This window comes from Cynocephalus volans, chromosome 16, assembly GCF_027409185.1.
Source record: "Cynocephalus volans isolate mCynVol1 chromosome 16, mCynVol1.pri, whole genome shotgun sequence".
Classification (NCBI taxonomy): domain Eukaryota; kingdom Metazoa; phylum Chordata; class Mammalia; order Dermoptera; family Cynocephalidae; genus Cynocephalus; species Cynocephalus volans.
In genome coordinates this window covers 27,274,631-27,299,904 of record NC_084475.1, presented here as the reverse complement: position 1 = coordinate 27,299,904, position 25,274 = coordinate 27,274,631, and the positions used below count along the sequence as shown (strand labels likewise).

Sequence of the window (25,274 nt, the reverse complement as noted above, 5' to 3'; positions counted from 1 at the left end):
CAATCTCCATCAGTTTTGCCTTTTGTTCTTCATTTTCCAAAGTCTAGCTCAGACAGTGTCTTCCTCTCCTATTGAGGTTGATTCCTTTCTGTTACCTTTGTAAACTTATGGTGAGTAACTTTTGTTTTGAGGATTCAGTTCTATGCCCTATAGGCTTTTCTCCAAATTAGATATAGTCATATGGAGAAAGTAGGTAGGATGCACATAGTCCAGACTCTGTAGTAGTTTCCTTTGTTTTGGTGTTTATTAGACTGACAACCTCACACACACACACAACACATACACACATACACATGCACACACACAATCCATTAAGTTCCAGGAGGGCAGTAGCTTCCTTTTTAATTCTTGTAGTTCAAATATTGATGTGTTTAACAAATGTAAACTTTCCCAGTAGTCTTACCATATGTTTGTTTTTACCTAGTGCTAGTAAATCCAGTGAAATAAGCCAAAGTTAGGTTTATATCATTTTATATTGGAACATTAACATAAGAGCCTCTCATATTCCCTGCTGCTGTATTTAATGATTCTGTCTTATTTCGCAACCTAGGTCTTAGAAACATCTTACCTATTACAACAGCGAAGGTGCCGATTGTGAAGTTCTTCCATTTGAGAAGTGGTCTGGAAGTGGATATCAGTTTGTATAACACATTGGTAAGATTTTCTTCAGGGAGAAAATTTTTCTTTAGAGAGATTAGGGGAATGAATGTTTCAGCTTTAAAAATGTCAAGTTAAATGAGCCATTTGTTTTATCTTAGTCATTCTTTCAAGAGTTATGAGTGCTTGCTATGTGCCTAGCAGTGTTCAGAGGCTGAGGATATATGGAGAATTTGGTTAATGTCACCATTCATTTAAAATCAGGCTCTTGCATTTGGCTTGAACTTTATTTTAATTTGGGGGTGGGTGGGTGTGTCTTTGAAGATACCTGTGTACTTTCAGATGGACACAGTGTAATGCAGGCATCCTCAACTCTTTTTTGGTCTCACACTCAGTTGTTTCAGGGCATTATGGGACCTCTCTGGCCCCTAAGACCATTTAATTGATACAATGTCATGGGGGAATCTTATATCTACTAAAGGGAACTCATTGTTTACTTTAATAGCTCTTATTTTCTACATGTTCAGAGTAAGGACATATTAACATAATGGAAGTCATGAGGTTAGATATTACTTATAATTCTTCATTATTATCTAGGAAATTAATGAAGCTTGTCTTTGGGGGAAAAAAGGTTAATGTCCGTCTATTGTCTTCTTCCTAAAACGAATCATAATGTAAACCTTTTCAGAGTATTCCAGCTTAAAACTTTTTTATGTAATTGATAGCCTTATAGTGTAATTTCCCTTTTAACAGGCCCTTCACAACACAAGGCTTTTATCTGCTTATTCAGCCATTGATCCCAGAGTAAAATATTTGTGCTATACCATGAAAGTATTTACAAAGGTGAGTATGCTTCCTGTTGTAATTTATCAGGAAATTTTATTGTATTTTCAGACCTTGTTGAAAACATAAGTCTGTATTTTTTAATGAACCATAGCTATGTCAAACACTTCCTATAACTATTTGGGAAGCGCTACACAGAAAGTTAATATTTTGTCATCTTAAATTTTACATGATAGTCTGATCTTGCTTGTAGCTAACAGTCCACTGCTTGGTTGGGTTAGGTTGGGTTAGATTGATTTTGTTGACACATTTTAGCCTTTAAAAATGTGATTTTTATATTAGCCTCCAAAATAGGTACCCTACTTTTAGTGATAATAGAATGGCTGCAAATGTAGCATAAAACACTGGTGATCTTTACTTTGTCCTTTGTTTTCCTTCCCTCTAGATGTGTGACATTGGTGATGCATCTAGAGGCAGCTTATCATCATATGCATACACTCTTATGGTGCTATATTTTCTCCAGCAGAGGAATCCACCAGTCATTCCTGTCCTTCAAGAGGTATTAGTAAAAGAAATTGTATTTCTGTAAAACTGTAAAACTGGGTGATCTCTGAGCCCTGTTCTGCAGATCTGTCGTTAAATTTTTAACAATTTTCCTAGAAGTTTTTGTATCGATGCATTAAGTTTGTAATCCATACTAATAGTTTAAAAATTAATTTCAGATATACAAAGGTGAAAAGAAACCTGAAATATTTGTTGATGGCTGGAATATTTATTTTTTTGATCAAATGGATGAACTGGTACGTATCTTAAGAGTAAAGATTTTTCTACGTCCTTGACTAAAAGATCGCTGTACTGTGTTGTAGTGTAAATGGTCAACAACTATATTATTGCTTGTGATATCTATTTGTAATTTGATAGTAAAAAACTAGTATTTACAAGTATTTCCTTTGAAGTAAAAACATTTTTATTAAGCCAGGTAAGTTTCTAGGTAGTATGTCCAATATTTCTTTAATGCCTAATAATTCCAAATGGTTAGGTAACTTTATTCCAACTGAGTGAATATTTGCTCTGTGGTTTTTATACAGCAAGTTTGGAAAGACTTTTGTTGAGTTACGGAGACCTAATTACCCAAGCGTCACCAAGGCTCTTATAACTTATTTCTGGATTTCCCTGCTAATGTATTCTGAGGTTTGATATTGAAAACTGAGCTCTCCTTATTTCCAAGTCATAGGGTAGAGATTAATAAACTCATGTAAATGGTACTTTAGAATGTAAAAGAAAAGTTATATCATTATATTTTTATGTATTTAAACTCATGAGAAGTAAGTCCAGATTTGCTCCCTAAGATACAAATGAATATTGATATTAACACTTTACTATAGAGCATGTTATCCCTTGTTTCCTTCTATTTCTAGCCTACCTATTGGCCAGAATATGGAAAAAATACAGAATCTGTTGGACAACTATGGTTGGGACTTCTTCGTTTCTACACAGAGGAATTTGATTTTAAAGAACATGTTATTAGCATCAGGAGAAAAAGTCTGCTTACAACTTTTAAGAAACAGTGGACCTCAAAATACATTGTTATTGAAGGTACAAATAAAATCAGACAGAAAGTTGAACAGAGCATAGCTCTGTTAATGGGGCGTTGCTCTTCCTCCTTACAGAGCTCTTCCAGACAGCCAACAGCTGCTGCTCAGGACATGTAGTGCAGCGGTCCCATTATGGTCTGCCGCTTAGTAATGTTTTGTTTTGAATTTTTGAAACCTTATTATCTTTTGCTTTTAATTTTTACATTACTTTTAGATGGGCTATTAGTAATAGGCTAAACTAGAAAAAAGACTTCATTCATGATTATATAATCGACTATTCTAGAATTGAGTAATTTCATTAGCGGTAATCATAGTGTTTTTAACTGTACAATATTGTACATATTGCTAATATTGTAGTATCTCTACTACACCAAGCAAACAATCAAAATACATCCACACATGCACACACACAAATCACTGGAAGCATGATGAAACTGACTAAGAAGGTACCCTTCTCATAGCAACTATTAGTATAGGGTTAAGCTGAGAGAAGTGTCTTATATGTCATCAAACTGTTAGTCTGATTCCCAACATGGTGCACCCCAGTTATGTCTATTAGAAGCATAAATGACGAGCAGAAGGGTGCCTCTTTTTACTTCTTTACTTGTTTAGTATATACTGTATACATGCATTCTTCCATTTTCTTATTGAGAAGATTCCCAAAAAGAGCGTCCTCTCATTTTTTTTTCTTTGCCCTCTTGAATATTTTTTTAACATGTGAAGGAAAATATCTATACGTAATGTCTGTAAATTATGAATCATTATGTGTATATGTTGTTTTTAATTATCTGTAAAATAGTAATTAGATTTAGAATTGGTGCTTTTATCATTCCTACTACTTTCTGGGTCATCTAACAAATAATATTCAAAACATCATATATACAGCTATCTTAAGACGTTTGAGATGCAGACATTTCAGATCATATGGGAGACTTTATATGAAGCTTTTACTGGAAATTGTATCCTGAGATCCAACTAGCCATTGGCATACCAATGGGAGAGGCATATGTTGTTCGTGTTTTAATTTGCGTTATAAAAGTGTGTTTTATGATCTCTATTATGAAATATTTTCCAAAGTGGTCTTTAAAGAGAATTGCTAAAATGTATTTGTGACTTCTGTATGCATCCAAAACTAGCATCATTAAGTAATATCAAGTTAATGTGTCTTCTCCAAATAGTATTTTGTTCAAAATTAGGTAAACTGTCATAATATGAAAGACTTCATAAACATTTAAATACAAAGAACACCCTCTTTTCTGATGAACACTTTTGGGAAAAAACTTGCCTTATATGTAGGAATACACATTATTTAGCTGTATTACAGATTTTAAGCCAGTCATTTAATACTTTTACTAATCGTAAGCAAAGTAGGTTGTAATTTCTTCATTTTATGTGGACCTTGCTTATTGGATGAATAATGGCATTTCCTACTTGATTATCTTATCTGCTCTTCTTAATTTTCCTTACTTAGATCCCTTTGATTTGAATCATAATCTTGGAGCTGGATTATCAAGGAAAAGTAAGTTACTTTGTCATTTTTAATACAGTCTCTTTTCCCTTTGATTAATCTAATTGAGCTCATACTCTTTTCTTCTTAGTGACAAATTTTATAATGAAAGCTTTTATCAATGGTAGAAGAGTATTTGGTATTCCAGTCAAAGGATTGCCAAAAGACTACCCCTCAAAAATGGTAAGTGTCTGTTGGAAATATTTTTTTTTTTAAAATTTAAAAGAACCTAATTTTTACTAATAACTTAAATCCAAAGTGAAGTCAGGAATAACTTAAATCCTCTGTAAGTCTGGTACATCTAGCCAAATGGTTACAATACAAAATAATTCCTAAAGACACCTGTTTTAGCATCCTTTTTAAGAGGCCATTCATTAGGAGAACAGGGAGAAATAGCAAGAAGTGGAATTTGGGTGGGAAAATTAATAACTTTGGTGCTGCTGCTGATTTTCCTTGGTAATGTGTACCAAGGAAACACATACCAGCATTAGAGCAGCTTTGAGAGTGGAAAAGTAAAACTATACCATTTAGCTTCACCTGAGTTAGCTTAATAGAGAAGATAGGTGTAAATTTGTTTAATTCTTGTTTTTCTCTTTGATACCTTCTGTTCCTGGTTATCTGTGCCAACCTTCATAGGTGGCACTGCTGTTCCACCAGCATTCAGCTTCATGCCAGCCTCAGCCAAGCCCAGTTTGCACGTATCTGAGAACATCCTCCACCCTCCTCATATGAATCCAGACGTTCCAATCTGCTTGCAAAGAGTAGTAAATCCCCTTACTAGGGCTCGGAGACTGACGGTGCCACCTGGACTAGAGAACTGTCTGTTCTCATTTAACCTGACACTTGGGCTCTAAGGAACTACACTCATGGAAAACAAAAAAAAAGTTATGTTATAAAGTGTTTCAGGGAGAGAAAGATGGTTAGGGACTAGACAGTTTTGTTAAGAATAGTAGTTTCTTTTTTTCCTACATTAGTTTTCTTAATATTACAAGGAAGTATATGGCAATTTTTTTTCCTTTTTAAAAGCTTTTTTTAAATTGGCACATAATAATTGTACATATTTATGGGGTACAGTGTGATGTTTCAATAGATGTGTATAATGTGTAATAATCAAATTAGAGTAATTAGCATATTACCTCATAAATTTATCATTTCTTTGTGATGAGAACATTCAAAATCCTCTCTTCTAGGTATTTTGAAAGATACAATATGTAACTGTCAAACTGTAGTCACTCTGCTGTGCAATGGACTGCTAGAACTTAGTTCTCCTATCTACCTGTGACTTTGTATCCATTGACCAACCTTTCCTCTTTCTCGCTCCTCCTTACCCTTCCCAGCCTCTGGTAGCCACTATTTCTACTCTCTACTTCTGTGAGATCAACGTCTTTATGTTCAACATATGAGTGACATCATGCAGTATTTGTTTTTCTTTGCCTGGCTTGTTTCACTTACCTTAATGTCCTCCAGGCTCATCCATGTTACAGCAAATGACAGGATTCCATTCTTTTCTTATTAACATAATTGTATGCATCTATAGGGTACAATGTGATGTTTTGACATATGTACACGATATGGAATGACGGAATCGAACTAATCAACGCATCCATCCCCTCACTTACTTACCTGTTTTATGGGGAGACATTTGAGATTATTCTCATCTATTTTGAAATATACAATACATTATTGATGACTATAGTCACACTGCTGTGCAGCATATCTCAAAGTCTGTTCCTCCATCTGTCTGAAACTTTGTGCTCGTTTACCAGCAGCTGCCCATTCCCTCCCCCATCCCCCAAGAGAAGTGGGTTTTTCTTGTTGACCTGGTATGGATTTCTTAAAACTTTTTTCTTTTTTTTTTTTTTAATGAATCAAAATTGATTTTACATATTTTGGGGGTTCGATATTGAGATATGTTGATCAAATCAATAGTAGTAGCATATATATTGTTACAAATCATAATTATTCTTTATGACCCTTGTCCAATCTCTCCCCATCCCCCTCTCTCTCCCCTTCCCCCCTCTAATTATCCTAGATTTCTTCTCTCCTTCTGAAAGAATGATGGTTACTCTGTTGATTTGTTGCCTTGATGATTTGTCCAATGCTGAGAGGTGTGATCAGGTCCCCCAATATTATCATAGAGCAGCTGCTTCTTCTGTCACTTAAGGATGGGCTTTGTGGAGAGAGACATCCTTTTCTTTTCTTTATCTCTGCTGGTGACTCTCCTTGTGTCAATGCACAGCACTGGTTGGCAGACCATCTCTGTGGTGGCTCTGGTGTCTAGCTGCTTTCATGGCAGCCGTGGTTATTGTGGTGGCTGTGGTAGGCCACCCACTTGTAGGTGATGTTTTTGATATGCTCCTTGGTGCTGGTGGTGTGCCTGGTTGTGGGGTGTGTCTAGCCCTTGGCTCCATGCCTCGGGTCCCGGATCCATGCCTCAGGTCCCCAGGTGGGCCCTGTGGCCCTGGCGTGCTGTGCCTGGTTGCGGGGGGAGGGGGGGTCTGGTCCCAGATTCATGCCTTGGGCACCTGGGCAGGCCCCAAGGCTCTGGTGTGGTGTGCCTGGTTGTGGGGGGGGGTGTCCAGTCCTTGGCTCCATACCTCAGGTCCCCAGGCAGGCCCCGAGGCACTGGTACTGTGTGCCTGGTTGTGGGAAGGGGGTCCAGTCACCTCAATGCCTCAGGTCCCTGGGCAGGCTCCAAGGTGCTGACACAGTGTGCCTGGTTGTGGGAGTGGGGTCTGGTCCCCTGCTCCAAGCCTCCTGTTCCCAGGCAGGCCCCAAGGAGCTGGTGGTGTGCCTGGGCCGGAACTAATTTTTTGTCCTTTACTTACTTCTAAAATGGGGGAACTTCCTGTGGGAACCAGTACTTGAGCTGTGTGGTTGAGCTAAATCGCTGCTTTGCTGCTGTTTCCCTAGGGAAGGCTTTTTGTGCAGCTCAGCGTTTAAAGGTTGGCCTTATAGGTATTTCTGGCTCTCCAGAGACCCGGTGGATCTGGGTTATGTAGAAACTCTGATCTGGACCTGAGTTTTTTCATCAAACTGCACCCCATGCAATTCTGCATTCCCAATCAGTCTCCCCTGAGTGGTCCTTCACTGATTGGGGGGTGGGTTGGCTGTCCTTGCTGTGTCACAGTGTTCTCCCAGTGGGTCTGTCTCCCCCACCGCCTGTGCTCCAAACACTCCCCATGGGACGGGCACTGCATCAGTCCCTGTGTCAGTCCCTTGTGATGACTCACCAGCCTCTGAATGGCTCCTTTTTTCAGTTGTTCTGGCTCCTCGCTCCTGCATGGGTCCACAGGAACCGTATTAGTGGTCTTGCTGTCTTGGGGGCTGCCAAGGCCCTCTTCTCCCCTGCCGCCTCCAAGTAATTCCATCTGAAGGGCACAGCTGCGGCTTCTGCCCGTTCCTGCTCCATGTGCTCAGCAGCTCCAGCCTTAAAGCGGCTGCAGCACAAAACCCTCAGAGCAGTTTTTTCTTTTTCTCATCATGGTTTCTCCTGCCTTCATGAACTCTGTAGGTCTCTCCTCCTCTTCCCCTGAACTCCAGCGGCCCCAGCTTGGCTGATGTTACATTTTTATAGTTGTAAATTGGTTGATTTGTGGGAGAGAGTGACACTGGAAACCATCTATTCCTCCATCTTGACCAGAACTCCCCAAAAGACTTTTTTAATGAGCCTCCAGTATATGGCTCTACAGGCACATTCAGCATTTGATTGCATTTGTTCATGTGGTTTTAGCTAGATATTGCTGTAGCAGTCTTCTACACCTGTGCTTCTGAAACTTGTTCAAACAAGTCACCTAGGATTTTGTTAAAATGCAGATTCTGATTGAGTAGGTCTGGTTTGAGGCCCAAGATTTTGCATTTCCGACAAATCCCCAGGTGATGCCGATGCTGCTGGTCCCCACCTTAATTTTAGTAGGAAAGAGGCCAGAGTCCAGACCATTGACTTTCCTTTTTAATGTTATTTTTCCTTCATAAGCCAAAACAAAACAAAGTAGCAACATACAGTTTTTTCTTTATCTCAGTACAATCTGTGTAATACAAATCATGTTCCTCAGTTTATTAGGTTTTAGCCTTTTTGTTGTGTGAGAAAAAGAAGCCTTTGTACCCAGCCTTAACTTTCTCCCAAGTCGTGGGGAAGCTGACTCACAGGAATGTGTAATGCTCTTATTTAGAAATGCACTAAACCTTTAGGGTTAGGGTTGAACAGTGCTCTGCATGACTAAAAGGAGTAAACAAAAGTGAATTTAAGTAAAACTGTCCTGAATTACACCTCTTGATGGTTTTAGATTTTATTTGGAATTAAGCATTATAAATAATGTTTTTTACAAATAATGATGTGTCAACATTGAGATGTAAGATGATTGTTTAATGCCTGGTTTTTGTGTCTTGATCTCACATTATAGTTCAGGCTTTTATATTTTTATGTTCTTCTAGGAGTATTTTTTTGATCCAGATGTACTAACTGAGGGAGAGCTGGCCCCAAATGATAGATGTTGTCGAATTTGTGGGAAAATTGGACACTTCATGAAGGACTGTCCTATGAGGAGAAAGTAAGTAAATGTTCAAAAGAGGTGGTTGTGTTTTTATTTTCTTACTGTCCCCGTTTTTAAATAAGGTTCTATTGTAATAGAGAAAATAAACTTATATGAAATCAAGCAGTTTTCAGATAAATTTAAGGGCTTTGTTTTTGTTTTAATAATGAAAATGAAGTGATTTAAAACATGGCTTTAAGTGCAGATGACCAGGGTTGACTCGGGTGTACAGGTGACAGTCTTCCAGGCCTGGTCCCCTTTTCTAATTTTGGTCATGGCTCTAATCAATTAGCCTTTCCAGCAGGGACAGAAGAAGAGTAAAACTAAAATTCTTCCCTTTTACAGCAGTGAGAATTTCAGAATCATTTCAGTTAATGAACAGTCAAATGAGTTCCTTCAGAATCTGTTCCCTTTCTAATGTACAGTAACTGAGGTGTAGCACACTTGGCATTTGTACTGAGTATACTGCAGTGGAGGGCCCTTCATTTGTGCTCAGCCGCAGCCCTTAGTCACTGCTGGGAGCAGGTGAGCTGCTCGGTTTGGTCACCATGCTCTCTTCTGGGATATTTGGCTGGGGAGGGGGGACATGTTTTTGGTTGCTTGCTTAGGGCATGTTGTTTTGGGTGATAGTGGTGGTGTTTTTAACTGTGCGATAATATTCTTAATTTTAAAAGATTCTAGTCACCATCTGGAATTTGAGGAGCTGTTTTTTAGTACTTTTATTATTATTATTATTATTATTCGCATAATAGTCAGCAATAGTATAGAGGAAGGAAGAAAGGATTTTGGAATCTCCTTAATAACCACTGTTCCCTTCTGAACTTAGTTTCACATCTCAAATTTCCGGTGCCTAGGAAAGAATGCTAATGTGTCAGAAAGGCTATTGAACAGATCACCCCAAGGATAATTTGAGTTTCACTACCTCACTGTCAAAGTAGGCATTGAACCAAGGAGTTCCACTAATAGCAAAAATTGGTTTTATAGCACTAGAGCAACTTTGAAAATGAAAAAGAAGCCCTGAGATAGCTTCTTAATAGAAGAATGGGCTTAAGTTTGTGAAACTCTTGTTTTTTCCCTTTCTATTCTTGATTATCTCCTATACCTGGAGTTATCTTTTTATTAGGTTTCTGTTTAGATTTTTTTTTTTTACTAGTATTATATCTTCTATAGAGTACGGCGACGGCGAGATCAGGAAGATACCCTGAACCAAAGATACCCTGAGAACAAAGAAAAAAGAAGCAAAGAGGACAAAGAAATTCAAAACAAGTACACAGAAAGGGAGGTGCCAACAAGAGAAGATAAGCCCATGCAGTGCACACCTCAGAAAGCAAAACCAGTGAGGGTAGCAGTCGACCTGGGGAGGGAGAAGGTTCTCAGGCCATCAGTGGAAAAATGGAAGAGACAGGATGACAAAGACTTGAGAGAAAAACGTTGTTTTATTTGTGGAAGAGAAGGGCACATTAAAAAGGAATGCCCACAGTATAAAGGCTCTGCAGGTATGGACACCTGTCACACCTTGATGTATGCACTAACATCTCAAGGGAAATCTCCTTTTTAGAGTTTTCTGCTGTTTTAGTTATGTTTACCTTTTTAACAAATACATTTACTCGAAAAAAGATTTTGTTTTTAGAAAGTGAAATATGTCCCCCTTTAGTTCTGATTCATTGTATGTCTTAAACACTTATTCCTGGGTTTATTTAGAGTCTTATGAAAGTCATTTGGTAGGTTTTTCTAAGATTATCAGTGAGATGAAAATCTCTAGTCATTCCTGGTACCTAAAAATGTATCCCCAGTGACCAGAAAGCAAGCTACAACTTGAGCTTCACTGCTCAGTATATGCACTTTTGGAATCAAAGCACCATGGGCAATGGGGTGGCAGTAGCCAAAGTTCCCTCAGGACACCATGCTGTGTGTACAGGCGAGCCACTGGTGCTCCTGTTTAAATCCCTACAGGCACATGCATAGAAAAGGGACAGAAGGAAATGTGCTGTGCAGTTAACAGTGGTTATATCTGCAGAGGAAATTAGGGAGGACTTTTTTTAGATTTTATCATTTTAGTAATTTTCTACAAGTGAGCATAATTATTATGATGAGGAGACAATATATTATCAGTCAGTGGTTCAAAATCACTCACAAATATTGCCCCTTTAATTTGTTGGATTTGAATTTGCCATTTTTACTAAATGGGTTGAGTGTTTATAATGGGCACTTTTAAAATGCACTACTGCAAGTGAGGGTACCTTGTGTTTGTAGTAAATTTGATTTATAAAGCAATTTATACACTCTCACTTTTCTTCCCAGAACAAATCTATGCAATTGGATGACATTTGATAAGCATAGGGAAGAAAAAAACCTGGGAAGTAATTATTTTTTTAATTAAAGTAGTTAACCCTGTTGCTGTCCTCAATTGTATATGTTTGCAGACAGCATAAAGAAAAAGTCAGCACTGTTTTACAGTTTCCTTAAAGTAGTCCAGTGTTTATAGTTCTTGAAACACTATTTCCTTTCTTCCATTTTACAAGGGCTTAAATGTTTATGGAAGATAGACCTTTGGCTAGCTCATATGGTCCAAATTTTACCTTACTTCTAAGGAACTCAGAACCTTGCCCTGACATAGGACATACACCAGAATAAAATAACTTTCTTTTATGATCATAAGAGGAAAATGTATTTAAAAGAAATTAAAATAATAACAATTACTAACATTCATCAAGCATTTCCTATGGGTCAGACACTATTTTAAGTATTTTCCATGGATAATCTCATTTAATTTACTTTTCACAACAGCTTCATTAAATGTGGTGGCACTAATATCCCCAGTTTCCAGGTGAGGAAACTAAACAGAGATAAGATTTAATATAATTTAACCAAAATTATTTTTGTAGGCTACCCTTTATAAGAACTCAAGTTCTGTGCTTACTAATTACATGAAGCAGATTATCATTGTGTTCCTCTTTGGTACAACAAAGTGGTAAAGTTCCCCCAGCTTTGATGGATTTCTTCTTGCTAGCTAGTAGCAAGGTTTAAGTTGTTTACTAGTGAAGCTCTCAAAAGAGGCAGAGCAGTCATTCTGGCCTCCTGCGGGGGCAGCTGCTAATCAAAGAGGGAAGGGGTACCCTGGAAATTAGGGGATTATCATACTCAAGGGAAAGCACCCAGCGAGAAACTTGGTTTCTTCAGAATGCAGTATTCACACATTAAAGTAAGTAGTCATCATATTATAAAAGTGAAATAAGAAGGGAGGAGTGGAGATGGAGTATGGTGAATTCCTTTGGTAGCAGTTAAAAATAATCTTCTTCCTGTCTAGAAATTATGCTGCTCCCTCTCATTTCTTCAAATTTATTATTATTTTGTCCACGCAATATACTGAGTAGAGCTTCTGTCATATCAACAGAATATCTTTCTGTGTAAGTTTGAAAAGAGGGCTGCTGCTTTCAATTTAAAGTAGGAACAAAAAGTGCTAATTTATCTCTTTAGGTATGTCTAAATCAGACTGTGTATTTGGATCCCCTTCACCTAGCCCTTTGAGACCAACTGGTACTTTTGTTCAGGTAAACCCAGCTCGAACCTAAGAAGGAAGCCTCTCTGTCACCTGTGTATTCAAACAGCACTTGCTGAGTGCTTTTAGCTCTGTGCTGGGCCCTCCTTCCTTCTGACTAACCCTCACCCCTGCCGGTCTGTGTGCCGCTCATTTGCGGGCTGAGGTGAGGCTTGCTGGCACTGGGTGGCAGGGTCCTGTTTAAGCACTCCTGCAGATGATCTTGCTTTTCAATTAACTTGCAAAATTCTGCCACCCATTTGCCTAATTTCAGCTCTCCTTGGATATGGTTTCAGTATTAAGGCTGTTTTGGGTGCTGTTCCTTTCGATTTTGTAAACCAGTCTATTTCATTTTTTAGGCAGTGCTTTTACATGAAGACAAAAAGAAACAAAAAACAACAATATTTTTGAGTCCTCAGTCAGGTATGTGGGTTTTAAAAAAACAAACGTGTTATTTTATTTACTGCACACTTTACCACATGCCCTTGAGACTCTTCCATTCAATAAGTGGTTTTAACAGGGATCGGACATCAGAAGCACTTCAGGAATTTGAAAAAATACAGTTGCACTGCTTATACCTTCATTTCCTAAGTCTTCAGTGGTTAAGCATGGGCCTCTGTATTTTTTAAATGTTCCAGGTAATTCTTATACCACCCCGGAGTAGAACCATAGTCTTCAATTATTTGTTCCTCTCCCACACTTTTTGTTTCTGCTTTGAAATTGCTGCTGTCTGCTTTGAAATTGTTCTCATGGAGATTATTTGCCATGCACCAAAGAAAGGAAAGCAAGTAATAATTAGCCTGAACTCCACTTTTTACCTTTGAGCTACTTCATTTATTCATCCCTTCACCAAATATTTATTAATCCCCCACCCTCTTCTAAGTACAGAGCACTGGCCCTCCACCCTGCAGACAGCAGTGAACAAGCAAAGCCCTTCTCATTTACTCTACATTCTTGTTAGAAGAGATAGAAGAGTAAAGAGATACATGCATAATACTTCATGTGGCAGCAGATGCTAAGAAGAAACGTAAAGCAGGAAAAGGCAAAGAGAATGTTGGCTAAGGAGGCGGCCTCTCCAATAAAGTAACATTTCAGCAAAGACTCAAATAAAAGAAGGGGCAAGTCAAGAGGAAATTGGAGTTTGTTACCAGTAGAGCTAAAGACACTTCTCTGGCACCACTGAGGTGGTGTGGTAGCAGTGGGATGGGCAAGGGCAGAGCTGTAGGAGGTGAGGCCAGAGAGCAGGTGGGTTTGGATTATGAAATGCCATCAGCCATAGGAGGAACCAGAGTTTTTTTCTCTAAGTCAGATGAGAAGCTGGTGGAGGGTTTTGAACCAAGGAGTGATATTATCTGAATTCCTTTTAAAAGGTGCAACTAAGGAGAGGTGATCGCAGCCTGGGTGGAAATGACAGAGAAAGTCAGGACTGGCCAAGTTCTGGATACTTTGATGGCAGCAACAAGATTTGTTGTGTGAAAGGAAAGTGAGTCAGAAATGAAACTCTAATTTTTGGCCTGAGCTCTGGAAGAATGGACATTGACTTGACTGTGCTGGAGAAGACTCAGGAAAGAGAAGATTTGGAGGAGTTTAGTTTTAGACATGCAAGTTTAAGATACCATTAGATGCCTGGGTAGAAATGTCAAGTAGCCTGTTGGCTATACAGCCTGGCATTTAGAGGAAAGTTCCAGGCTGGAGATGCAAATGTGAGCAGCATTGTGCACAGGGAGCATTGAAAGCCCTATGTCTGAGTGAGACCACCTTGTACGTAAATGCAGGCAAAGAAAGAGAATGACAGTTCGAGACTTGGGAAAACAAAGGAGATAGAAAGTGGACAGTGAGGGAGGGAAGGAACAATGAGTTGGGTCCTGGAGTTCAAGTGGAGAAATTGCTTCAAAGAGGGGTGTTGCAGTGAGTTACTGTGAACTTGCAGGGAGAGGCAGGAAACACCAAGGCTTACAACAAGAAAACAGAGTTTACTGATATGCCGGCATTGGCTCAATGGACCCTTGTCCAAAGGATGAGCCCCGAACACAGGAGGGCCATTATTTTTATATCATAGCATTTCTGGGTTTTTGTAACAGGACAAGGAAAATGATCTTGTGATCTTATGTAGTTATGGCTTTGTCTCAGGGTGGAAAATAGAGAAGCAGAATAGAAAATTCTGTTGCAGTGGTATATGTCAACCACAGTGTGAGAAGTCGAGAGTGCAGCTGCAGCTGGGTCTGTATGACATCCGGGTGAGGGTCCTGGTTACAGCATAGTGGGGCACTGCCGGGCAAACATGAGTGCCTAATGGCCACAGCTGGGTGGGACACAGCCAGGTAAGTACGAGTGCCTCTGGAGGGCTTGGTCATTTGTGTGAATTGCATTCAGAGGTCTGAGGAGGTGTGGACTGAGAATTAAGAGTTGGGTTTGGCAACATAGAATTGATGACTTTGAAAAAAGCCATTTCTTGCAGTGGAGGAGAGAAAAACCTGATTGCAGTGAGTTCAAGAAATTCTAGAAGATTATTTGTAGGCTACTTAACCTCGACTGTGAGTATAAAGCAGCAGGGCCCTCATCCCCCCAGTCTTCAGGCCTGTGGAAAGATGCCAAACGGGTGAGGAACCATGAAGCTCTGAAGGGATTTTTCTGGTGCTGCAAGTATACTTCTGAGTCCTGAAAGGAAAGAGAGAAAATTGAGGTGGAAAAGAAAAAAACAAAAGGAACTTTTAGCATACTGAGTAACTTTTTCAGCATTTTTTAGTATGAAGGAATGAAACTCTAACACATAGTATAACAATCTGAGTTCTGACCTGCAGACTCCCTTAGTAACTTTTTTTTTAAATCAGTCTTTGTCCTTTTCTCTGTCTCTCTTTGTTCAATAAAAACAGGGTTAAAGAAGGGAAATTACATGAGCATATAGAGCATGTGTAGTTTTTTTTAATTTTATAGTTTTATCTTATGAGAAAAGTTAAGTTTTTGAAATTGTAAAACTTCATGGTATAACCTGCCATTTGTGCGTGTAATGTAAAACAACCCACAAATTCTGTGGCCAGCTTTTACGTATTGTATCTTAACGCTAGGCAACAAACACTGTTTGCTTTTAGGTAGGAGTGATGCTTGTGTTAGAATGTGAGGAGTCTGGGCCGGCCCGTGGCTCACTCGGTAGAGTGCGGTGCTGATAACACCAAGGCCCCGGGTTCGGATCCCATATACGGATGGCCGGTTCGCTCACTGGCTGAGCGTGGTGCTGACAACACCAAGTCGAGGGTTAAGATCCCCTTACCGGTCATCTTTAAAAAAAAAAAAAAAAAAAATGTGAGGAGTCTTCGCTGTCTTTGCATCAAGTGTCACTTATTAAGGAATAGACCTCGCAAATCCCTTGGCGACTTCCCAAGCCCCACAGTAGTGAGAGTTCTTCCCTGGTTTCCCTGGTCCATCCTGTGGCAGGCAAGGGCTCTACGATTGTACCCTGGAGCACTAAGAAAGCTCTGGGTAGTAGTGTTCAATCGTCTCTACTTCGAATACTGTTACCAGGAGAAAAATTAATGGAATTTTTAACTTATGTAAGTATTTAAGTTTCTGTCAGTAACAAGATGAATTATCTCAGGTATATAAAATGATCTAAATAGAACTAGACTTTTTTTTTTTTTGGATATGTGAATTTTACAGTTGTTTGGTTTTTTTTAAATGATTGGGGGAAATATTTAAAGTGTTATCAGATCTCTTTACAATTTAAAAGAAATGGAGATTGAGGTTGGTATGCAGAATGAGGTCAGAGAAAGAAACAAAATCTTCAAAGAACTACCACTCTTAGACCCAAAAGGGGAATGGTACACATGAAAGGTAAATAGGCAGGAGGCTCTGTGAGAAAACTCAAGAGCACCTGTTTCCTGGGAAGGTTTGTAATTGTTCTCAATGAAATGCATAGATTTTAAACTCAGAAGAGTTCTATTGGGAAAACCCCCAAATCAAATAAAAGTGAAATGAGAACAGGGCCTGCTGTGAGGCAGTTGATTGTGATGAGAGCAATCGGGAAAGATGGGGGAGGAACTGGAGGACCCAGTTACAGCCACACAGACTCCCTGAGTGACTCCAACAGATGAACATGCGTTGGAAACAGACCCCACCACAGTTTGTGGGATTCATAGATCCTCTGAGAGGTTGAGGATCATATAGAGACCATGTGTAAACAAGCCAGAAGAATGCTATTTTTACAAACTTCAGCTGAGCTGATATTTCCAAAACATTTTTCATAGGAAAAACACTGATCTTTGCTTAGTCAAGATTCTGTTTTGCCAAGGAAAAGGTAGCATAGTGTTTAAGAACATTGGTTCTGCAGCCAGATTGCATGGGTGTGATTTCTAGCTTTGTGATCTTGAAAAACCTCTTTATCCTTCCTCCACATGCCTCAGTTTCCTCATCTGTAGAAATGGGATAATAATAATAATACCTGACTGGTAGTGATGTTGAGAAATCCATGTAAAAGCACTTAGAACAGCACCTGCATGTAATGAGAGCAGAGAAAATGTTTGTGATGGTGGTGGTTGCATTGATATATTATTCCTGCAAAGTGTCACCAGGTCTGCAGGTGCCAGCATCATTCCTGCTAAAGATTTTACAGTTTTGAAAGTAGAATTTTAAATTTTATAAATTAAAAAAAAAAAAAAGACCAGGGAGAACTTCAGATGCTTGATGTATACCTAGAAATGACATTACCAATTGACAGTGTTAGGATTTCTGTAATTATCTTCTGAGTAAAAGACCTATATATTTCTAAATCTTTTGAGCAACTGAAAAAACTTATTAAATTTACTACAGAAAAATTTTATTACAATAAATATGCTACTTTATTCCAGTAAAAAAGAAAACATGAATAGGTAATTAATTTTTCCAGTTCATTAAACTCTTCAGGTAAGAAGTATATGACAGTTTATGACTATCAAATTTATTGATGATAAAGGTATGCAAATTATCTATATTGTTATAAATGTGAAATATGTCTCAAGTACACATAGTAGTAATTTCCCCAAAGCTCTTCATTTCCATAGAACTAAGGATGTCTGTGACACACTAGGAGTTTCCTAAAGAGAGCATGTTGGTATGGATAGCCCTTGCTCTCACACATTAGCTGTATTGACATTAGGCAAGAGATTAGCTTCTCTGAGTGCCAGATGTCTCATCTGTAGGCTTGGTGATAACACCATCTATCTCTAGGTGCTGAGAACATTAAAGCACTCATCTATGCTGAGCACTAAGTCAGGTTCTCTTTCCTCTCCTGATACCTGCCTTCATTCCTTTCCACTAGGCTGCATATAGTTCTTAACTCTCAAACAAGACAGTCGTGGACAGAAAATTCCGTGAGTTTCTTTGTGCTTCATTGTTACCTCCCTCCCCTACATACAGAGAGCTAACACAGTGCCTTAGATATTCAGTAAGTTTTACTGATTAGAGGGAATTTTGAAGGAATAAAGAAGACTAAGATGGGAGAATGGCCAAGAACATGAGTTTTAGAGTCAGACACTTGAGTTTGAAATCCAGCCAAACCATTTACTAGTTTTGTGACCTCTGTCAAGTTATTTAGCCTCTCTGTTCCCCTGTTTCCTTATCAATAAATTGGGGTTAATCCTCACAGGACTATAATAAGTTCATATAAATAAAGCAGTGACATCTGACACATCTCATCACTCAATAAATTATCGCTACCCTTTGTTACTGTAGTTAACAGAACGTCTCCAGCCTACCTGTAATTGATCTCTTCTAACTTACAGGATAAATACATTTTTTTTTTCTGGCAGCTGATTGGTACGGTACAGTGGAAATGTTTAACAGAACAAGAGTATGTAGCATGTAGTACCATAATAGTACCATAGATTTCAGTACCATAGTTATAAACTGACTTTTATGTTTGAGTTAATTACTCTGGTTTACATGGAACAATTTATTCAGTATGAAGATCTCAGGAAACATTTTTTTCTGTTCCTTGATCCTCCCTTTTAATTTGCAACGATAATTATTTTTATAAAAAACTACCTCTATTCATTTATTTAATCCTGTGGTTTGAAATCTTAAAAATTGGAGATGATATAAGAGTTTGGTGATTATTTTTTCTCTCTCATGATGGTGTATACTTATACAATTTTTATCATTGACCAGAATTTTAAGGGCTGTTTATTTAAAAAAACAAAAACAAAAAAACAGTGGTCTTTATGATGCTAAATTTAAAATAATAAAAATATGTTTAAATTATATGGGGAGATCTCATTGTTAGTGAATATAGATCCTTCTTCTTGATATCCCAGTGTACGAATATACCATTATTTATTTAACCATTCCTTATTAATGAACTAGCTATTTTCAAATATTTGGTATATCAAGTAGCTCCAAAACTATTTTGCTTACATACTGTCCCCCAAAATATTGAAAGCCCATATATGTCCTTAACACATTTTTAAGTTGACATCTAAATTTTTCATCATAGTTGGAAAGCATGTAATTTCTGGATTTTGTTTTTAATATAGCATTTTAAAGTAAAACTTTTAAATCATCCTTAAATGTATGAAAGTATAAATATCATTGCTTTTTCATACCCACCATCATTTATTTAAAGCTGTTCTTTAACAGGCAGAAATTTTACATCATTTTCTTTTCCTCCTTCAATTCCTTTGTATCACTTCCTCTACAGGATTTTATCATAAGATGATATATTTTTATTATGCATATTTAAAGTATTTTATTGATAAAAGTATCCTTGCTCACGTGCCCTGTCAAGTGGGCTCAGGAACACATGGACCCACATTTGAAGACTACTGTTTATATAAAACACTATAATGGATATTTGCATATTTGCCTATTTCACCAGGATAAATCCCCTTTTATATGAATGATAGATTTTAAAAGTATGCACATTTTGACAGTGATGTCATTATCACCAAATTGTGATTGTTGACCATCTAAGAGAGTCAATGGCAACCTGTTTCCCATACCCTGACTTCACTGGGATATTCTTTTTTTATTTTGCCAATTTGCATGAATTTCCATGATTACCATTGAACTCTAACATTTTTCACGTTTTCATTTGTATTCCTTCATATTTATGTCTTTGTATTTTTGTTTAGAGTATTCATCTCTGTTTTTAGGAGCACTTTCTACATAAGAATTCATTTATGTATGTTATAACATCCTTCACCACCACCAGCCCCAGTTTATTGTTCTTTCAACCTCACTTAGATGTGTTTGCCATACAGATTTATGTTTTGTTTGTTCAGTAGTTTGATCCAGCCAACTTTTGGGTAGTTTCAAATCATGCTTATAAAATTTCATAAATTTCAGGTTCTTCCCCTGGATTATTTAAAACCTCATTATATTTCTAGTTTTGTTTTTTTTTTTTTTACATGCAAATATTTTACATGACATTCAGGTATTATGAAAAAACTTTTTTAAGATGACCGGTAAGGGGATCTTAACCCTTGACTTGGTGTTGTCAGCACCACGCTCAGCCAGTGAGCCAACTGGCCATCCGTATATGGGATCCGAACCCGGGGCCTTGGTGTTATCAGCACCGCACTCTCCCGAGTGAGCCACGGGCCGGCCATGAAAAAACTTTTGATATAGTAAATTACATGTTTAAATAATATAGTAGTAAGACTATTAGTACTATTCTTAGAAAAGAATTTAACATTTTGGGAAAAATATAAACAGGTACAAATAGTTATATAACAATAATCCATCTTCTAGAGAATTGGCATTTTTTTTCCCCAAATCTTTTTTTCTATCTTTTTTTTTAAATAAGAGATCACTAAGACGGTGGAAGTGCCATTTGACTGCCACCCCCAGGCCCATTTCCTCTGGTATGTCCCCCCCTAGAAGTATCTATTATTATGAGTTTAAGTATCCTTCTAGTTCTTTTTTTTAAACTCTTACATATGTATCCGTTAACATATGTATTCTACAGTCAAATTGTTAGGTCATAGCATATGAGCATTTCAGCCAGATACAATCAAATTACCTTCTTGGTTGAAACAATTGCAGCTCCCACCAGCACTGTGTAGGTTATTTCCACATATCCTTGCACATACTTGATTTTGTCAGAATTTTTATTTTCAAAAATCTGATGGATGAAAACTACTTTGATGTTAGGTATATTTTCTTAACTCTAGTGATGCTAAGCACATATTTATATGTTTATTGGCCACTTGGAATTCTTCTGTCAATTGCCTGTTAAATCATTTGCCCATTATTGTTGAATTATCTCTCATTTCCTCATTAATTTGTAAGGGCTCTTTATTTATTCTGAATTCTGCCCTTTTATTATTATATACATTTCAAATATCTTCCTCCATTATATATTGTGTTTCAAATTTTTATGTTTATTGCCACTCCAAAGTTTTTAATTTCGAAATAATCAAATTAGTGATTTTTTATGATTAATTTTCATGGTCACATGGTTCATGTTTTAGGGTCATCTCTAAGAAATTTTTCTCTAACCTGAGGTCAGAAAGATACCCATCTCTATTTTTCTTCTAATAGCTTTAAAACTTTATTTTTCCTATTTAGATCTTTAATCCATCTGGAGTTCATAGGCATATAAACTATGGGGTGGTGATCTAAACTTTTCTCCCTCTAGTGAAAAGCTCGATCACAATATTTAGTGCAGTTCAGAATATCATGAACGCTCTGGGGTATAAATAACTGCAGTAGAGTGCTTTGTTTTCTTCCTGACTGATATTACTAAATTTCCTGACTGATATTTTTCACTGTGTGAGGTGATTGTCTAGATGCTTTGCCTTGAAAAATATGCATTTGGGGGGAATATTTTTATTTGAATACTTAGTATGTTTGGTTTAGAAGATTTAGAAAGTATAAGCAAAAAGAAGAAAATTAAAACCATCTATATTCCTTCCATTCTAGCATTATTTAGGTTTTAGAGGTAAAGTTTTCCTGTCTTTTTACATCAATGTAATAATAATAGTTAACATTTATTGGGCATTTTCTATGTGCCAGATGCTGTTCCAGTTACTTTACATGTATTAATTCATTTAATCTTTACAATATCTCCAAGGGGGTGAGTAATATTGTCCTCATTATGATGATTGGTGAGGTTTTTTGTTTGTTTTTAATTTTTATGAAAATGCTACTCATGTAATTTTATAACTTGATTTTTTCATATTATTAATTATCCTTCTATGCATACCCAGTATTCTCTTGTGTGCATGGTTCATAATATAGTCATATCACAAGTTTTGGATATCTAAGTTGTTTGCATTCTTAAATTATTATAAGGTTTCTGTGAATGCTCTCACTTAGCAAAAGTTTTATCCACCTCCCTGTCTTCATGATTTTCTTTCTTCTAACAATTTGATAATCAAAAATTGGTATCTTGTTTTCGTTTGTATTTCTTTGGTTACCCATTGATATTGAATTTTTCTCACATACCTTTTTTTTTTCTCTTTCATATATTGTTTTTCCTTTACCCAGTTACTCTGTTAGTGTTTATCTTTTCCCTATTGACTTGTAAGCCCTTTAGTATAGTGGTGTGCCTAGGAAACTCTTCCCTACCTCACAATTATGTAAATATTCACTACTTCTTATACTTTGTCTTTCTTATACTTACAGTTAATTCTGTAATTCATTTGGGAATGGATGGAGAAGAAGGACATGGTGCGAGGAAGGAAACTAAATCCCTTTTCGCCCCCTCCCCCCATAATTACTTACTTGACATAATATCAGTTATTGAATAGTTCATGCTTTCCCTCATTGGTTTGAAACACAGCTTTCATCTACTTTGTTATACATAATCACTTAAGAAGTTCCCAACTCTCTTCTGTTTCACTCATCTTTTTGTTCAGACTCCAGAGCAAAATTTAGTAACCAATCTGTGGTATGGTTTTAATTAGTAATTCCCATATCCCTCCCTTCACCTGTAAATATAATATTTCCTTTTACATCCTTTTATATCAATATGTTAATACTACAGTGTCACCATTTACAACTTCATATCTGCAGAGTAATGATGCAAGATATGTATTTCTGGCCTGAGAATTCTTTGCAAAGAATGGTTGCAAATGAAGACACTGATCTATGCAAAGTAGAACTTTTGAAAAGTTGGGTTCACCTAGCCCTCTGCATCATGGAAATAGTGAACATGCAAATACATTAAAATGCTGTCACTCTGGCAACTTGTCTACATTAACAAAGAATGTTGTCTAAGCTTACTTTAATAGCTCATGTTCATATATGCTCGATATATAGATATATCTCTATCCTAATTACTTGATTCAAAACAAGTGACCAATTCCAGTGTGAAAAGTTTCTGTGAATAATTAACGATATGTAGTAATTTTATGGCTTTTGCGATAAAGTGAGGCTTGTTTGATTTATGTTGGGTTTTGTTTTCTTTCCCCTTCTCTAGGTAGCCTTTCCAGTAAATATATGACTCAGGGAAAAGCCTCAGCGAAGAGGACCCAGCAGGAATCATGAGGGAAGGAAAATGCAGCACTCTAAATGACCACTCAGGCGTTCCTATTCACTTGGAAAATTAGGTTCATTTTACAGGACACGGCAGCATAGATCAGGCTTCAATTTAACATTTAAGGGAAATGTCAGATTTTTTTTTTAATTTAATGAAATTGTTAATGAGGAAAAAAATTTTTTAATATAGTGTTATCTACGACAAATCCCCATAGATTTAAAGTTTTTAATAGAAAGCCATGGTGTATGTATTTAAACAGGTTAAAAGAAAAAAATGTAACTATGGGCCAGTATTCAGTGAATACAGTTTCATGGTTTTTAATTCTTTCAAAGCACACTAAAAATGGTGTGCTAATAAACCCCAAGTAAATTAACCCTTTTCCCTTTAAAACCCTTTTTTGTTTTGAAGAGGGGAAATTATATTTATTGTCGTTTACTGAATCCTTGTGTGAAAGCGTATCAAATATATGTGAACTGCTACTACTGTACTTATGAATTACAAACATTATTTTATTGCTCTTTGTAGAAGTGATAACATGAAAATGAGTACCTATTTATGAGAGCCTTCAGTGGGTGAGTAGTGCCACTGAGAAGTCTCTGGGTTTTTCCCTCTCTAATTTTAAGTAAGCTGACATATAACTGCTATGCTCATAAAAATGAAGTAAGGAAAACAAGTCGTTCTGTTTGCCACTAAAAACATTTTCAAAGAAAAAAATGACAAAAGTGCTTTTTACATTTTATGATATTCAGAAATTAAGGTGGAGAACTTCTAAAAATCCCTGAAGATCAAAGAGGCTATCTCTGCCAATCACAGGTTTGGCTGGTATCATTCTGGGTCAGATTGGAGCCTTCATGGGACTGTTTCTGTAATTTCACAAGCCCTTCCGAAGTAGTACATGGTCAGAACTATGCCTCGATTTATTTATCATTTTGAAATAAAATCAAAATTTCAACGTGTAATTTTATCCACATTATTTTCTAGTGAAAGAGTTCTAAATTTCATAAGGAAAATAGATTAAGGAGTAAAGACAATACAAATCTGCTCCTCTTTGACAGAATGTGCACAGAGCTAGTTCCCTTGGCTTGTGCTCTTGTGTTCATTGGTGTTTGTTGACACCCAATACATGCCAGGCGCTGGGATTGCTCAAATAAAAGGCACAGATTGAGGGGGCTGAATCCACAGGGAGGGCTGCCAAAGGTGTTTGCTGGGCAGGCATTCCTGGATGTGAGAGCACTCACAAGACACACACCTAGGTACCCTTTTTAAAAAATTACTCAAAGATATATTCAAGCTGAAGGAGAATCATCAAAATCAAGAACTTTAAAATTTGGAAGTTGTGGTAGAAAGAATTAGTGATCATTCCTTAGTCAGTGTGAACACACCACACTCATGAGTTACACAAGCTGGGCTGGCGCTTGCTATGTGACTTTCTCTGCTGCTCCTCTTCTGAGTCCTTCTCTTGCCTTCTTGTCACCCTTTCTTTGAAAAGCCTATTGATGCTGTTCTGTTGTCTTCTGGCATTATAGCAGAAATCCGAGACCAGCATAATTTTTGTTTTCTTGTAGGTTTTAATTTTTCTGCTTGGGTGCTTCTGTGTTTTTAATTTGTCCCTATAATTAAGAAAGAAAATTGCCTCAGTCTAGAAATATGTCTCTCCAGTGACTTCTGTCTTAAACGTGAATCCAGTTTATCTTCCTATTCTTTTTTCAGTTTGAGAAAGTATCTTACGTTCTTAATTTTTTCTCAGAAACATGTCTTTTCTCAGTGTTCCTTCCTCTGTCATCTCCTTTCTTTTCTTCATGCTAGGAAAACTTCTCAAGTATAATCTCCATGTGACCGGCTTGATTTTTTAGTGTCATTCTGCTGCTTTCTGTTTCTAACAGGAATTTTGTTACTGCTTTTATAATTTTCTTCAGCTTACTTCACCCACCTTTCTTTTCTTCTCATTCCTTTAGTTTACACTTATATTTGCTTCTTTTTCACAGAAACCATGTTTTTTTCTATCCTTTTAAGGATGTTAAAAGTTTCCTGCATTTTATTCTGCTTCCCATAGTAGATTCTGCCCAAAGTACTGGGGGGGGTTGTTTTATTTTTGATTCCTCACTGGATCTGTGGGACAATGAGCATTTGCCAGCCCTTGATTCTTGTATACTGGTCACAGCCCCTTCTCAGTGCTCCAGCTAGGGGACAGGGGCATCTGCTCCATGCCAAGTCCAGCTTCCAGGGCGTGGCTATCTTTTGAGTGCAGCTGGCCTGTTTGTCTTAAGTT

At 37.3% G+C, this 25,274-nt stretch overlaps 1 protein-coding gene across 7 annotated transcripts in view; it reads left to right on the top strand.

Annotated features, from left to right (window-relative positions):
- The window catches only part of TUT7 (terminal uridylyl transferase 7), a 66,735-nt gene extending 42,771 nt beyond the window's left edge, over nt 1-23,964 (top strand). For 2 of the 7 annotated variants that reach the window (XM_063080682.1, XM_063080683.1), the window contains exons 18-29: nt 551-654; nt 1,351-1,440; nt 1,826-1,939; nt 2,103-2,180; nt 2,799-2,976; nt 4,447-4,494; nt 4,574-4,665; nt 8,917-9,032; nt 10,185-10,510; nt 12,492-12,565; nt 12,912-12,975; nt 22,946-23,964. In XM_063080682.1, coding sequence (XP_062936752.1) covers nt 551-654; nt 1,351-1,440; nt 1,826-1,939; nt 2,103-2,180; nt 2,799-2,976; nt 4,447-4,494; nt 4,574-4,665; nt 8,917-9,032; nt 10,185-10,510; nt 12,492-12,565; nt 12,912-12,975; nt 22,946-23,013 — 1,352 coding nt within the window. In that variant the 3' untranslated portion in view covers nt 23,014-23,964. Of the gene's footprint in view, nt 1-550; nt 655-1,350; nt 1,441-1,825; nt 1,940-2,102; nt 2,181-2,798; nt 2,977-4,446; nt 4,495-4,573; nt 4,666-8,916; nt 9,033-10,184; nt 10,511-12,491; nt 12,566-12,911; nt 12,976-17,842; nt 17,895-22,945 lie in introns of all 7 variants that reach the window. The other 5 variants (XM_063080684.1, XR_010021865.1, XM_063080688.1 and 2 more) reach the window with 5 other exon arrangements.
- Nucleotides 23,965-25,274: the final 1,310 nt, after the last annotated feature.